Genomic DNA, 15,924 nt, shown 5'->3' on the forward strand with positions numbered 1-15,924 from the left:
GTAATTCTTATGTTGGATAATGCAGGTGCTACACTGTGCTCTCTTGGTATGAAGGAAGGAGGAACTAATTATGTAAACACTTTGTTTAGGTTCAGATGATGCTGAGACACTGTTTCTGAAAGCTGCACTGCTTCAGGTCATATGCCTTTATCAGAAGGTTGTGCCCCACTTGGTAGCACGGAGCAACTTTGATTTTAGCAAGCTGCTAAAAGGTACGTGATGGGTATTTCTATTACCTTTCATTGTTTTCTCTGGCTATTTACAAAGTCCACAGCAGAAGGGAATGTTTGCCCTTCTATGTACATAGGGAAAGAACTGTTTTCTAAAAGTAACCCATTTTAGTTTCTTCATTGTGTTGGCATTTATTGTTGCTATTTCTGCAGTGCTCTGGCACTCTGCCCTCTTAAATTCCATAGCTGCTCTGCTACACTCAGTTGTTGTAAGTGGTAGGTTGCGCTACAGTCTTCCTCTTTGAGTCATATTCTTGCAAATATTTGGTCTTCATGGGGTTTTAATTCTAATGTTTCTGAGGAAGACTTATGTCCAACTCTCAATGAGATTTGAGTGTGTAATTCTCTTAGACCTATGTCAACAATCCAACATAAGTAAGTTATTTCCAAACTCTTGTTAGCCGCAGTGATACAGAATTTTTTTTAAAAGGGTAGTTCACAGAAGGTTTGGGGTGGGGGAGAAGCATGTACCAATTCACCAGTCTCCTCTGGAAAATCTTTCAACATTCAAGTATTTTTTTCATTTGCTGTGTCTTGAATTATTTTATCATAGTTTGGGAGTGTGTGGGGAGAACAACAGAATTCTGTATGGTATTATCTCCTGTGGAAAATCTGTATGAGGAAGCACTTTAGCAATATTGTTGTATTTTTGTCTCTGTTGTCATGTTCACGGAGGGTATTCCTGTTCATACAGCAGAAGTAAAGAGAGACGTTCTGTACCTGCTTAATGCAGCAAGGATGATGAGCCGCAAATTATGGGCTGTGAGCAAGATCCTCCAATACTGCTGGTGATACAATAAATACAGCCATTTAAAATTGAGTCTGTAGGAGAGAGCAAAATGTTATTTGGGCGTCATTGCTGTCTGTGGGCCACCAGAGCTTGTAGGCCACCAAACTAGAGCAACTATCTGTGTTTTAGGCAGGTCTGGGATGTGTAAGGATGGGATTTATGCAAATGCCTTAATTAAAGTCTGTCAGGGGAAAAAGGGGCTTTAAACACCCCCCTCCCCCCCATCAACTATCTCATGTGTGAGTTTTTTTCTCCCTCTGTCAAAGCATATTTAATTGGTTTGTATACTTGGTGACTCACCAAATCACATACCCTGTTTATCCCATTATTGCTTGCATTGGTCTGCTTTCTTCAAAATGGACAAAAAGCAGGACACCTTTTTGTGAGGCAGAAATCTCTTATGGTATGTTTTGTTACAGTATGAAATAATGAAGTTGAACAGGCTGGAAATTAAATGTAATGAAGTGAGCCTGGATATTAATTTTTATGAAAGATGATATGGTGGAAAATGATAGCGTAAATGAATCATGAAACTTCATTCTCTCAGATGCCAGCTTGGGAGTTCTGTTGTTCCTTCCCCTCACCCTGATTGAAACATACACTCCAAAGGCAGCATATTTTTCTACCTTGTAGCAATATGTTCTTTAAACAGCTGATACAGTTTTATTGTTTGGTCTTGCTGTTGGCTAGACTTTGTAGTGAGTTTTTAAAATTTATTGTTCTCTCTCTAATGTAGACCACAAAGACACTACACAGACTGTGAAAAGCACATTGACATCTAAGCTTTATACAGCTGATCTCTGTAGGTAACTTAACTGCAGTTAAAGTGTGGGCACGTCAATTTTTGGAGCACACTGCAAAGGTCTCTGCACAGCTTTGTGACCTGTAAGGTGAATAATTCTGAGGTTATGCCACAGCAGTTGTTGTGAGCAGATAATAAAAGTAATGTAGGGAGACACACAAGTGTAAAGTTCTATTGCCTGTAGCAAATATTGTAATAGAATAAGCATTAAGATTTATTATTGACTTAAATTCTGTGTTTCGGTCTCCAGTTTATCCATCTCTAGGACACAGCTTTTCAGGGTTGCTGAGACTGATAGAAGAGTTTTTGTATTCCCATGCACCAGCAATGGCTTGTGCCAGGGGCACGTGTTAGACTCTCCCTGCTGAGGGCTGGATTCCAACCTTAGGTTGGCCAAACGTAATTGTAGTGTCTGCGGTATGAAAATTTGTGGATTGCCAGCTTATCTCACAGTGGTGGTTTGAAACCCTAAATGATTAGTGTTCCTGAGATCTCAGGAATATACACGAAAATAAAGTTGACTGTATTGCTTTCAAACCTCAGGTATCGTCACTGAAAAGGGCCTCCGAGAGGAGGTCCCTCCTGTTCTGCAGCACCATATACTGAAAGTGGCTTTGGAACTTCCTGCAAATAAATTTGCCTGGTTCAGAGTACAGGTAAGAGATTTCAAGGCAGATTTATGTTTCTTTAGCCTGTTGTCCTCAAATCTTTACATCTGGCACTGCCTAGTTTTAAACTAGTCCCAGTCCAGTTGTTTTAGGAGGTGACCCTTTTGTAAAACCAGTAGGAATTAATAGTCTTTAGCATTAGTGAAGAATCCCTTCTGAGCTGAAAAGTTTTTCTACAAGGGCAGAAATTTTTGCATCCCTGACGAGGGCTGGACAAGGTTCCTTCAGCTCTTCTTGTCTTTGGAGAGGGGCAGGAGTGAGAATTTGCTGGTTTCCACTTGTCTGGAAAGCTTGAGATTTCAGACTGAGGAAATGAGCTGCTGAGGGGAGCCATGCCACCGATTCCCAGGGAAGATTCTGTTATTTGTTAAGGCTGTCCCTCCTCTCCACAATTACTGGAAACCTTCAGGGCCCCTGCCCTCTTCTTTACTGCAGGCTTGCTTTTCATGTCTGGAGAAAAGAGTGGGCCTAGCTTTGGGGGGAAGCAGAGACATCCATGGGTGTCGTGACTGTGACCCTTCCTGTCTTGTAGGAGATTTTCTGTCCTCTCCAGTTGGCCATAAAGGAAGAGTGAGGAGAGTTAAGAGCAAGCAAAGGAAAACCTAGCAACGGGCAAAGATGCTATCTTCTTGTGGCTTTGCACTTCTGGTACAAAGAATTTTTAACAGAAAAGATAAAAGCCAAATCTGGCAATATTACAGAGGGTTGCGGTTGTTAGACATCAAATGCAAGTCAGTGAGAAAAGCAGGGGAGGTGGCTGAAGGATTGTCATTTGATGTTCTGATAGTGTTTGGCATCCCTGTGACTTGCATTGTTTTCCTGTTCTTTGGGGATCAGTCTTTTAAATGATTATATTTCTTCTTCAGACAGTACTTGTAGGAAATCTGAATTCCTGGGGATAACAGAAATATAAGTAGAATGGATGACTGGGGAGGAAGGTGGCTTTATCTTGGACCCTTATGTTAGTTGGTGTTTCTGTTACTTCTCTCTTCTTCCACTTTCCAAAAAATCATTGTATTCATCTTCCTGGCACACTGAATGTAAAGTAGTATAACTGATCCCATTCATTTCTAGCCTTGGTATTTTTGGTCAGGTCTATAAAATAATATGTTACATATCTACTTCAATGCAGCATAATCCTGTACAGTGTTGCTGTACCAGAGGAATTGTAATATATTTTTCTTTTAGGATGTCTCTGAGACAGAGAAGGTATCTGGTGAAAAATCAGTATTCTACTTACTGATGAAAATGTTTGTTACAAGTAACCATTCTCATCTGAAAATTTCAACCAAAAAACTGATCATCAAGGTAAGTGTTTGATCTGAAATATGAAGATATTCACTATGTCCCATTGGTCTGAAATTTCAGGATTGTAAAATTTTTTCTTAAGGCAGATACCTTTACTGCATAGTTGTGTGGTCAACAGAGTCATCTTTCTGTTTTCTGTGACTGTTCTTGGAATTTTCTGTCAGGTAACTACCTATTAGCTAAATGTTCTTCTTGTGGTTTAACCCCAGCCGGCAACTAAGCACCACACAGCTGCTCACTCACCTCCGTCACAGTGGGATGGGGGAGAGAATCAGAACAGCAAAAGTGAGAAAACTAGTGAGCTGAGATAAAGACAGTTTAATAGGTAAAGCAAAAGCTGTGCATGCAAGCAAAGCAAAATATGGAATTCATTCACTACTTCCCATCTGGAGGCAGGCGTTCAGGCATCTCCAGGTAAGCAGGACTCCATCATACGTAACGGTTACTTGGGAAGACAAACACCATAAATCCGAACATCCCCCCCTTCCTCCTTCTTCCCCCAGCTTTATATGCTGAGCATGATGTTGTATGGTCTGGAATATCCCTTTGGTCAGTTGGGGTCAGCTGTCCCAGCTGTGTCTCCTCCGAACTTCTTGTGCACCCCAAGTGTACTCGCTGGTGGGGTAGGGTGAGAAGCAGAAAAGGCCTTGACTCTGTGTAAGCACTGCTGAGCAGTAACGAAAACATCTTGGCATTATCAACACTCTTTTCAGCACAAATCCAAAACATAGCCCCATACTAGCTACTGTAAAGAAAATTGACTCCATCCCAGCCACAACCAGCACAGTTCTGTGAAAGTAAATGCTGTCAACTGAATGTGCTGCAACAGTTGATGAAATAGTAAGGAAAATGTATTTAATGTTTGCCCGCCCCCCTAGGCTGAATTAATTCTGATACTGTAATAAATCAATGTAGTTGGTGCCTGCAAAGGTCTTGACACTGATCAAAAAGATATTATTTTTTATTTTTCTTTTTTATTCTCATTTACTTTATTTGTACTTCGTCATTCTAGCCTTCCTAAAGCTTTAGCTAGTTTGCGAAATAGTCCTGTTCATTACAGTCTGATACAACCTCTGATGCAAGGAGTACTTTTGTCTTAAAAATTAATTAAAATCCCCTTTTGTGCATATAAATAAGTTATCTGACTTTTCAGAAGTGCTGATCAACTACAAGTCTCATGAAGGCACCAGTGGCTGTTGTTCTCGGTGTCTTTTTAAAACTGGGCATCTTTTAGTTATCTAAGTAGGCGTAGAGATCTACATTTAAAACTAAAGCCAACCAAACAACTGTCCCCACCAAGAGAAAATCCAAAAAGCTGTTCTAAGCCCTGAACAGGGCTCCTTATGCAGTGTCCCATAGTAATAGTGGCATACAAATTTGTTTACAGCTTTGTGCATTTAATTTCTGCATTTAGCTTCAATCACAGAGTGCAATTGCAATGTTCAATTTACTAAACCAAAGTTACAGTGGCTGAGTTAGGTTTTAGTTGCCCTTGATCCCTGCAAGGGATTAAAGTCAGGTTAACTTTGTCTCACAGTAATGCATATCTCAATCAAAAGCTATCCAGTACAGTTTTTCTAGTGTGTTTGGATTCTTTTGCTGAGTGGAGACGTGGGCTGCCTGACTCATTCTTGTTTCCTGTTTTAGGTTCAGTCCATTTCATTTTCTCTGAGGAGAATACAGGAGCAGTGAAGTTAGGGCAGTTATGTCAGCAGAAAGGCTGCTAAGAATAGATGTTAATGAGTGTGTTTTGCTTATTTTTCAACACAGTGCCATATAATCGGAAGGCATGTTTTTGGATTTCACATTCTGTTCCTGCCTGTTTTCATTAGAGCTGCAAGTGTATTTCTATTTCAAGACTGCCAAAAATAGTTAATTATTTAAAAATGAATCCTTTTTTCTTTTTTTTCTTTCTTTCTTTAAATGAATTATCCTGTCGGATTCGTGTAAGCAACGGTGTTATTTTTGTAGCTGCTGGTGGTGTACCCAGGGAAAATGTAGAGCAAATGAGCTGTGATGGCTTCCTTTGTTTTTTGTGTGTGTGGAGAAACAAAGGCACAGATTAATCCCGCATAATTACAGTCGTTTAATGTAGGTGCCAGAGTTAGGAAGCTGGTCAAGGTTTCTTCTCTTGTTGAGAGTGAGGGGCAGATGGTTCTACAATTGTGCTGTTCAAATCGCCTGTCATCTGGATTGTCCTTCAGACAGCCGTTCCTCCTTCTCCTCTTCCTCCTCCTCCTCCTTTGTTTCCTTTACAGATGGAGCATAGGGTCACCAAGTTCCTGATTTAGGTGCCTCAGATAAGGGCCTGAATTTAGAGAGCATAGAAGTAGGCAAAAATTTCTAAATATGTTAATGCCTGTTACTTGACTGTGGTAAAATTGTGTCTACCTCACCACCCACAGCAACTGTGAGTATGCCTACGCTTCTCTCTGGACCTTGCTGTGGTCAGGACCTACTGTTATTTGACTGTTTACCCATCTGCCCAACTCTTTTAAGTACAAGTAGCCTGACTTAGATTTAATTTAGCAATGATTTTTCCTTTATATTACATTGGTAGTTCTCAACCCCCCCCCACAGGCTGGTTTTAAGGGTATGGTGCTTTTTTTCCTTGCTGTAATGGTGTAAAGATGTACAACCCTCTTGAAGCAGTATAGCCTGCTCCCTTGGAATTATAAAAATAAGATTTACTAAGGTGGAGGGAACGAATTCTCTGTGTCCAGGCAGCTTTGACTTCAGCAGGGTTTGTGCTGACTGACTACTGACAACAGAAGGTCTTGATGTGATTGGACCGAAAGTCCTGCTAGCCTTTATCCCGGCTCTTACCTTTGGCTGTGCCTTAGGGGGACCTTCCTTGCCAGTGTGTGAGACAGTGTTGTAGTAGCCCCTCTTGCAGGGGACACATCTGGTGTTTCAGGCCACGTGATGGGACAGGGGACACACGAGCTCTGTTGCAGCTGTCCAACATGTAAGGCTCTTTGCAGGCTGGGACCAGGAAGTGGATTGGCCCTGGCTGTGGCTCTGTGCCGTAGTCGGCTGTCTTCCTCTGTGCCCCTGCACCGTAGGCCTTGAGCAATGAAGCAACGGAGAGGCTGCTGCAGTGAGCAGCACTGCAGGTAGCACAGCGGCCTTTCAGTCTGTTGCATGCTGCCCCAGCACATGCTTGGTTCCTGTGTCCTGAGTGCTTGTAGAAGTCTTGTATTCCGAATGCATGGGAATGAACATTCATAGTGAGATCGCCATGTGCTCGCTGCCCAGTCTGGTGAATAGGTGTTTGCAGTGTACTTGAATGGGGTGCATATAGGATCCATCCCATATGCATGGTCAGTGTGAGGGCAAGAACCAAGGGGAGTTGTATTGGGTTTGTGCTGCAGACAGCAGGTGAGAGGAGGAGTGCTCTGAGAGGACAGGAGCAGAAAGAAGTTGTTCTGAGCTGATTTTCCCAGTTGTGAGAGAGTAAGCCATGTGTTGCCTCTTATTTTGGTCATTCTTCAAGCCCTCCTTTCTGTGCCCCAGGACTGCTTCTTGCCCTTTCCCTACAGAGCCTGTGTGTATCTGGCAGAGCTCAGTGGGTTTCATTCATCGACTGTAACATAGTCGTGCCTCACCTCTTGCTACTCTTGCTGAGAGAGCAGTAAGCAAACAGCCGTGATGAAGACACTAGGCCTTGGTCCTAGTTACACTAAGAACAGTCTTGGGAGGTACTGTTTTAAAAAAAGCATTCAGTTTTACCCTCTGTTGTGCAGTTAGAGTGGCCGTAGTCAGTGGGAATAAGGCCTCTTTAACTGAGGGGGTGAGAAGAGAATGACAGATATTTCTTTTAATCAACCTGCTCTTCTTTTTTTCTTTCCAAGAAGAAAACATGAAGTTGCTAGACAAAAAGATCTGTGCTTTTTTGGGCTTTTGTATTTTAGTTGTTTTTTTTTTTTAACCCCCCCCTTTGGTTTTCTGGACAGGTTTTACGTGACAGCGGGGTGTTTGAGTACACGTGGAAGGAACTTTCAGTTTGGCTGGAACACTTGGATAATACAAAAGAAGACAAAAAGGAAGCAGTGATTCAATTTTTTGAAAGGGTAACAACTGTTCAAATTAGCTGGATAAACAATGCCAAGAATAGCATTAATGGAAACTAATTATTTTGTTGCTATTTTTGAGAAACCTGTCAAAGATCAGTGAATGAATTCTGAGAAAAGCAGTGTTTGTAATTCTTTATACAGAGCTGACACCTTTCTTGTCTTGGGTGGGAGGACAATGAATTGATTTGGAGGAAAATTAAATCCAGAAATATAAGTTGTTTTTACAGCATTGTTGATACAAGGGTAGAGTGTTGTGTGGGGGGGTAGCTCTTATCTCCTCTTTTCTTCATGTGGCCATACCTGCCAAAATTATCAGACTTAAGTAAATTGTAATCTTTTACAAGAAAAGTTGACATTTCCTGTTTACTTTTCAGGATGTTAAATGCCCACTGCTTCCTTTTCATTGCAGTTTCCCAAGGGACTCAGTCTGTGGTAGCACTTTAGGTGCGAAATTGCAGTGGACATTTCTTTTTCCATCAGACCCAGTGTCCCATGTGCAGCAGTAACCATAGGCAGATTCCTGCAGAAGTATAACGAAGTTGTCTTCCTAAAACTTTCCCAGCTTCCAACCACTTTTAGCACATAGTTTTTCTTAACAAGATATGGTTTCCGTAGACTTAATAGCCTGTGCACTTATGTTTCTCTCTCAACCCTTGTTAACAGATCCTGTTGAAACTGGTGACAAACCCCTATCCATATACAGATAAAGCAGCAGACCTTGTTCAGGAAGCTAGTGTGCTCCAAGTTAACATGTTTAAACAAGACTCTGATAACGTCAGCATCCCCATCTCTCACATTGACGGTATGTGGTGATTCCCTCAACAGAGAATTCCAAGACTTCATGCTAAATTTTCTAGCCCTAATCTGCAAACTGATGACTGATAACCATAGAAATCCTGCTTAACTAAGGACCTACAAGATTGAGCCCTCCAGTTGTATTTAGTATCAGAAGTAGAAGTCTGAATTGCAAAGTTACCACCTTACCCCCAAAAGTAATTTCTGATGCAGCTATGCCGTTTTAACAGTATTTTAAATCTCTCTTCGCACTCCTGCAGCAGCATTTTCTAACTAAAATGAAAACTATTACAGTTCTTCTCCCTGGGGCTGCTCATATCTTCATCCAGGAGGAAGGGGCTAGGGTCCCTAGGGAACTTTCTTACTCCCAGGCACACAGCTAGAATTTTGCTGCTCCTGCTTTCTGGGACCAGTCACAGCCTTACTGCAGACTCAAAATTCTGCAGATGTGGACACTTGGACAACTTAGCATGTGCCAGCTGTTCTGCTATAATAGTCCATGCGTAGGATTTTGCAGTACATAAATGTAAGATAATTGAGGTAGTTTAACACTGAGTGCCAGATGGATCAGTTGCCTTGAGCTGACTGTATTACAGAGACGTAGTGCCAGCCATGGAATACATGGTATCTTCTTCATATGTTACAGCTGTCTTTGACTCTTTCATGACCAGATGTGGTTCTCTGGCCATGTAAAGCTGAGAAGCTCTTCAAGGACTGCTCAGGATGTTCTTTTAATGGGGAAGTGGCTGCTTCCTTCGTACTTTCCCATACATGTTTCCTGTCACTGTTATGCTCTGATAGTCCTTACCTAATGCCATCATGATAGCAGTAGGTGGTGCACCTATCCCTTTCCCTTACTTCTGTCAGCTGGACAGCGGTGTTGAAAGGCTAAAAGTAAAGGTAAGCATACAGTAAGAGACAGTGATTTTTACAGTTGCATTTACTGTTACATCGCTAGACAAATGTGTCTCATCCTTTTTTCTGCTTTGGGAATTCAGGAGCTGCCTTGTATTCCTGGAGTGTTTGATTCTACCTCTGTTGTTTTCTAATTAGTCTGAATCCTCTGCTTACGTTTTTTCTTCACTTAATAGATGTCCTGGATATGGTGGATGTCCTAATTGAGGGCAGTGATGGCTTAGATGAGGAAATTGGGTTCACTTTAAAAGAAGACATGATTATCCAAACGTTTCCATTCAGTGCTGTTGTCCCTGCTGCATTAGAAGCCAGGAATATACTGTTGCTTCAGACTGAAAATGGAACAGGTACAGACTCTTTTGTTTCTGTGTATCATCTATGCTAGTGGACTGCAAGTGGGATCATTTTTACCCAATGAGCTCCTCAAGACATTTTATCTTCATTGCAAGCAGAAGGAGGTACAGATCCATGGTCTTCCCTGCTCAAAAGAGGCATTAAAGCTTATGAGGTGCTTCTGTCCTTTTTTCCTGACCCTAAAGCTCACTCTTGGTTTCTGGAGTAGGGAAAATAGATGGAAATGCAGGCATTCTATAAACTGCCATTTTAATCTAGGGAGCTCGTAGATTGTGGGAAAACACACTTGCCCACGTTAGAAAAAGAGAGCCTACCTTTCCCCTGTGAGATGTAGGGAAGTGGAGGAGGAGGAGAATGACCCCAGGCTCTAAGGACAGTATAGAGGGGACTGAGGAGTGTATAGAGACACTGTCCCTGCATGGACAGTCTTGGCCTGGAAGCAGTTGTGCTTCAGTAACACTGTGTTTTAAGCACAGAGTATGCAAATTGTGAGAGGAGGGTGGTTTCAATGGCTGTAGGCAGCTCTTCCACTGACACTAGTCAGTAGGGAAGAGAGGACTGGACTGTTGAATAGAAAATGGATCCAGGGGCGAATGTTGCAAAGTTCTGCCACCTCCTTGAGGAAAGGATTTGGTGGAGTGAGGAGTCACAGAGGCAGCAGTTGGCTTCAGAGCAGGATTTGCCAGCCCCGCAGCACCTCACTAAGTCCTATGTATATTTGGCTGTTGAGTAGCACCTGGGGTGGGACTTAAAGTCCCAGTTCTGAAAGGAAATGCTCCATATTTAACCAGTGCATGTTAACCTGGATGTGTTCACCCCAGTACAAATCAGTTCTCCTCTTAGGTGGTGCTTGGCTGTCCAACTGAATACAGACAGGTATAGCACAACACAGTAAAGGCAGAGTTAGTTTTATGCTTGTCTGGAAGGAAACAGGCCAACCTGAGCATGTGTCTTAAAGTGGAGTGATTATTTACTTCAACAAGGACTACTGTATGGAGGATTTTTCCAGATAACCTCCGTGGGTCAGGAACACTTGTCTAGCTTATCACAAACACCTTTTAGTCCTATTCAGTACTTTTCTAAATGATGCTATATGATCTGTTGCCCAGACCTTAAGGAAAGAGGGTTGCCCTAGTGTCTGTGCTCATGCAGCTTACTTCGGTCAACAGAATTTTCATTTTTTTATTTTGCTTTTTTAGGAGCACACATCGTAGAGTATCTTGTTGCCGTTTTCACTGACCTCCTGCACTCTCAGAGAGAACCCCTTGCCCTCTGCTTGATGTTTCAGCTCTATGATAAAGATCTGCAGTCCCTCAAAGTTTCTAAGTATCCTCAGCTCTACCAATTTAACCAGTACTATAAACTCTGGATACCCCAGCAATTTCAGGAACCTGTGGTATGGAATACCTGAAGTCACTTGAATGCTTGAGCCAGTATTACTATAAAACCTCACAGTGTATAAAGGTTACATTGCCATCAGAAAGTGCATTTACATTAAGCTAATTCTGTATTGCTTCTTGATCGCATTGGGACACAAATTTGCTCAAGGGCTTTTCTCTAATGACACAAGAGATCTTTACTGTGGTTGGGAAGTGAAGCCAGGGCTCAAAGGTTGTACGCAATCACCCAGGCTACAGCTCCTCATCAGGCACAGTGTAGCATAATGTGTGATGTAGCCCGAGGAGCCAGTTTACAGTGGTTGGAGTTCACACAGGTATGGGTTGGGAATGCACAGACCAGCTGTGCTAGGCATTGATGTGTTTTTCTGTTAGTCCAGCAGTGACCATGTGTAGGTTCCCCATGGGACACCTTTGTCTAGCTCTGTGATAACAGCACTGTACACATGGGCTCCTGGAACTTCAGTCCTGATTTCAGCATATAACTAATTTCAAAACAAAGGTAACTGAAGAAACTTTTGATTCATGCTCATCTTTAGTTTTCTCTTATGTTTTTTCCATTTTAAACAGTTTAAAAAATGCAAAGAAGTATGCAAAGAACCTGCTATGGCCCTGGAATCTGTATTTACAACTTTGCTAAGGAAAGCCTATGAGAGAGGAAGCAATACTTTACTGGAAGATGATATCCAGACAAAATTGAGAGACTTGGCTTCCCAGCTCCTGCCTGAACAGCTTTTGTTAGGAGTAAAGCATGTGTTGCTATACCTGAAATCTACAGTGGAGAGCTTTGGCAGTGTAAGAGCAATATTGTGATGATATTGTGGGTTGGTTTGTTTTATTTTAATGCAGAAAGTACAAATGACTTGGCTGTTAAAACTTAAGGATCCAGTTCTGCAGCTTTTTCCACATACTCAGCTCTCACTGAGACTATAGAGCACCAGACAAACCTGCACCTAATTTGTAAACAAACGTCCATCCTAATTGTTGAGGAGTCTTGGATTTACTTTGCATGGGTTACCTTACTGATCTATGCGTAGTGCAAATAAACTCCAGATTTTAGTCCAGCTCCTGGGTCTCCATAGGAAGCCTTTCCAGAGAGTGAAATTCACTGGCCTGTGTTACACTAAAAGTCACAGTATAGATGAAAATCTATAAATATTTGTTTGGCACCCTGTGATTTTTGTTAGAATCAGGTTTCTACAGAGGGGAGTGATTCCTTCCCCTAGAAAAGGTTGTAATCTCAGAATTTCTTAGTTAATTACTGTTCCTGTCAGGTAATTATCCTTCTGCTCCCATACTTCTCTTTTCTCAACTTCCAAGGTGTCTGTATTTTCACAGCTTAGTAAAACTTTTGGTCCTCACCTTGTTGACCTCTATGTGGACCTGCTGAACAGCTTGTTGTGCCGGGGAAATCAGGTAGAGTTGGATAATCGGCAGAAACGAGAAGACCATCAGACTGAATCAGATCTCTTTATGGACGAGCAATCTCTGATTACAGAGGAGTCTTCAAATGACAAGGTACCAAATCCCTTGATACACAGGCCAGAAGCTCACCTGTTAGTAAATTTTTATTCACTAGGGAAGTAGTCATAAGTTTTGCTGAACCATTAATTAAAGCAAATGATCTTGAACAATTTTTGAGCACAAATTATGTTGATATATTTTCACCGATCACCAAAACATGGAACTGGCTGAAGGTGATAGAGAACAGGGGATCTTGCAGGGATCGGGCTTTCTGCCTTGATAATAGTCATGCGGATTTCTGGGATTTCAGTTAGGATTAAAGTGTGTCTGTCACGTGCTCGCTGTATACGGTCTTGAATAGGATTTTACTGCTTTGTAGAAGCATTACTATAGCTTTTGCCAGGTCCTCGGAAGGGCAGGGAGTGAACACGGTATCATACACTGTGTATTTCACAGAGTTGTATTGAATGGAAATGGGTTGATGCAGGGAGATGCTGTTAAGGTCTAGGAGGAGGATTTAGGAACTTTGAGCATGTGGTCCAGCAGTTACAAAACTACTGTCTGGAGATTTGACCAAGTTGCATCACCCACAGTCTCGCCCCTGAGCTGGAATATGGTCAGGAGAGGTCCTGACAGAGGTCACTCACCTCTGCAGAGGAAATTCTATTCCCTAAGCCCTGTGTAAAGCCTGTTTATGGAAATTATGTACTTGGATGAGTGAATTTTTGCCTCCCTTTCATCTGTTCTGTGGATTTGTGGAGATTAGAATGGAATTGTATTGACAAACCCCATAATATACAGTTTTCCCCTGGAAGTGTGCTAAGACATGTGGAGAATGTTCAGTGGAGGCGTGCCTCCCACATCATAAATGTTGGAAGAATGGTGTTTATGTTCTTGTAATTCGTTAATATTTTTATCCTCTGACCAGTTAATAGACAATTTCATGTTCAGTAATTGTAATTAACAAGCTCTGGAAAATAAGCAGATGAATAATGTTGTTTGGTTGGGTTTTTTCCCCCCACAAAATATAATTATCCATTCAGTGATATTGTTACAACCATTTGTTGCAGACACTAGAAGATACACTCCTGTTGATTTTCAGACATCCTACTCTGGAGACTTGGTTCCTGGCTTTAGAACAACGTTCTCTTCCTCAGCACAGTTTAAACCCTATCACTGTAAAGCTTCTGTCGGCTTGCCTCAATTCCGGTGTGCTCCAGCTGTTGAAAACAGGTGCCCCGATGTTGCAGAGCATGGATCACAAACATGTGTTATCGAAGTATTTTGAAGCTATCACAAAAAGTGTCTTGAAAGAGCTAGAGGCTGTGGGGAAAGACAGAAGCCAGGTCTCTCCCAAGAAGTCTCACCAGCTGGAGGCTCTGGAGGAGTTGCACATATACATGACTGCAGCTCAGCTGAAGGAGATCACTTTAACCATGCTGCGACTTCCTGAGATGAGCTTGACTACTCAGAAATCAGAAAAATGCCCTAGAAAAGGGAAACAATTAAGCTTCTATGGACAGATTTTGGTGCGGCTCCTCACAGAGAGCTACCAAAGGCAGCCCCAACGAGGAGAACTACTGCTATCCACAGAACACATTAAAGCTTTGGGGATATTGATGTCAGCATCAGCCAGCGAAGATTTGGAGAAAGTTCTTCTTCAGGCTCTCCAAAGCGAGCCAGTCCTTGCACACGCAGTCAGTGTAGAGGTGCATGTTCACTGCCTTAACCAGAGGTCAGAAACCTCCCTTGCCATTGTGGGCATGCTGATAAAACACTGTAGGACTCACCTGCTGCAGTTTGAGCTGTGGTGTCTGAGCAGTGCCACTGGAAAGTACCTCAGGAAAAACATGGAGAGCTTTCTTCCACTCATTAATGTGTATTTGCAATGCAGAGACCAGTATGATTTCACCCGACCTTCCACAGGTAAAGCCACAACTGATTCCTATTTGTGATTTGGGAGGCCAAATTCCCATTGTAGGCTCTGCTGGCCTTAAAGTCTTTGATTGTCTGCGCAATAAGTAGAGGTGATAAAATTTGTGTGTCTAACTTCTAATGATTCTAAGTACCTCTGCAGCATAAAAGTTAAAGGACTGTAGTGAAGGTTGGCTGTTAGACTGAAGCAAAGTACTCTTACAGTTGCTGTTGCCCATTTTCTTTTTTGAAGCCCTTATTTAATACTTAGTGCATGTGAAAATCTGTCTTCATGCTTATCTTGGTAAAAACTTTTTCTCGGGCGTACATAGAACACTGTCTGGTGAGCGGAATGCCATAGCCATATGGTTTTGCAGAACATAAGCTTTCACTTTTACAAGTGTAAGAGTCCAAAACTTTCTTCTAAAATAAATCTCCAAATACAGCTTCCTACAGTAATGCCTTCCTAAGCTGACAGTCCAAAACTTTCCAGTACCGACAGCAGCATTAAATTGACGAGACTGCTAAATTTTCTGCCAGCCAAACGGTGAGTTAGGATTCAATTCAACAGGATCACTTTGATTTCATTTCTCTTATTGCATAGAAATGCAAATAGCAACAGAAACAGGCTGACTGTAGCTGTTGGTGGAGAAGGCTACCTCTATCTAGGAGAAGTTCAAGTAGTGAAAAGACCTTGTCAGCACCCAGGAAAGTAGAGGATGGTTAAAGAACTAAGCCTTTCTCTAGCACCTAATGCACACCAGTGGTTTCATGCTTGACCATAGAAGGGGAAACTGCTGTCTGACTGTCTTGATTTATAAGGTATCTGATAGCTGTCTGTTGATGTGAGAGAAAATTTCCTTTGAGCCCAGGGTCAGAGAACTGGTGAAGTTTCATCCTTCCTGAGAAGCAAGGACAAGGCTTCTTATCAGGAAGTTGTCCTTCTTTTGAAGGTCTGCATTGTTTGCCCATGTCTAATCATTTCAGCTGTGTAGCAAGTGGTTGTCTGGTACATACGCTAAATAATTCCTAATGGTGCTATGGAGCAATACAGAGTGCGCTTCTCTGTAGCAGATTAGCAGCTACTGTAGTATAATTTCCTAGAAACTAAGTAATCAGGGCCTTGATTAGGAAAGTGATTTGGGATTTTTGTAATTATAAGTCTATTGTTGCTTAACACACTTAGATGGTGGAACCTGTGCCCCCTGTTC

The 15,924-nt window shown here is 42.0% G+C and overlaps 1 protein-coding gene across 1 annotated transcript in view; it reads left to right on the plus strand.

Moving 5' to 3' along the window:
* URB1 (URB1 ribosome biogenesis homolog) overlaps positions 1-15,924 on the plus strand; it is a 57,594-nt gene that overhangs the window by 19,015 nt on the left and 22,655 nt on the right. The window contains exons 13-22 of the mRNA XM_052795125.1: positions 90-212; positions 2,366-2,478; positions 3,679-3,798; positions 7,755-7,871; positions 8,538-8,676; positions 9,761-9,931; positions 11,138-11,334; positions 11,906-12,130; positions 12,674-12,853; positions 13,870-14,725. Of these exons, the coding sequence (XP_052651085.1) occupies positions 90-212; positions 2,366-2,478; positions 3,679-3,798; positions 7,755-7,871; positions 8,538-8,676; positions 9,761-9,931; positions 11,138-11,334; positions 11,906-12,130; positions 12,674-12,853; positions 13,870-14,725 (2,241 nt within the window). The remainder of the gene's footprint in view (positions 1-89; positions 213-2,365; positions 2,479-3,678; positions 3,799-7,754; positions 7,872-8,537; positions 8,677-9,760; positions 9,932-11,137; positions 11,335-11,905; positions 12,131-12,673; positions 12,854-13,869; positions 14,726-15,924) is intronic.

The sequence above is a fragment of the Harpia harpyja genome, chromosome 8 (assembly GCF_026419915.1).
Source record: "Harpia harpyja isolate bHarHar1 chromosome 8, bHarHar1 primary haplotype, whole genome shotgun sequence".
Taxonomy (NCBI): Eukaryota; Metazoa; Chordata; class Aves; order Accipitriformes; family Accipitridae; genus Harpia; species Harpia harpyja.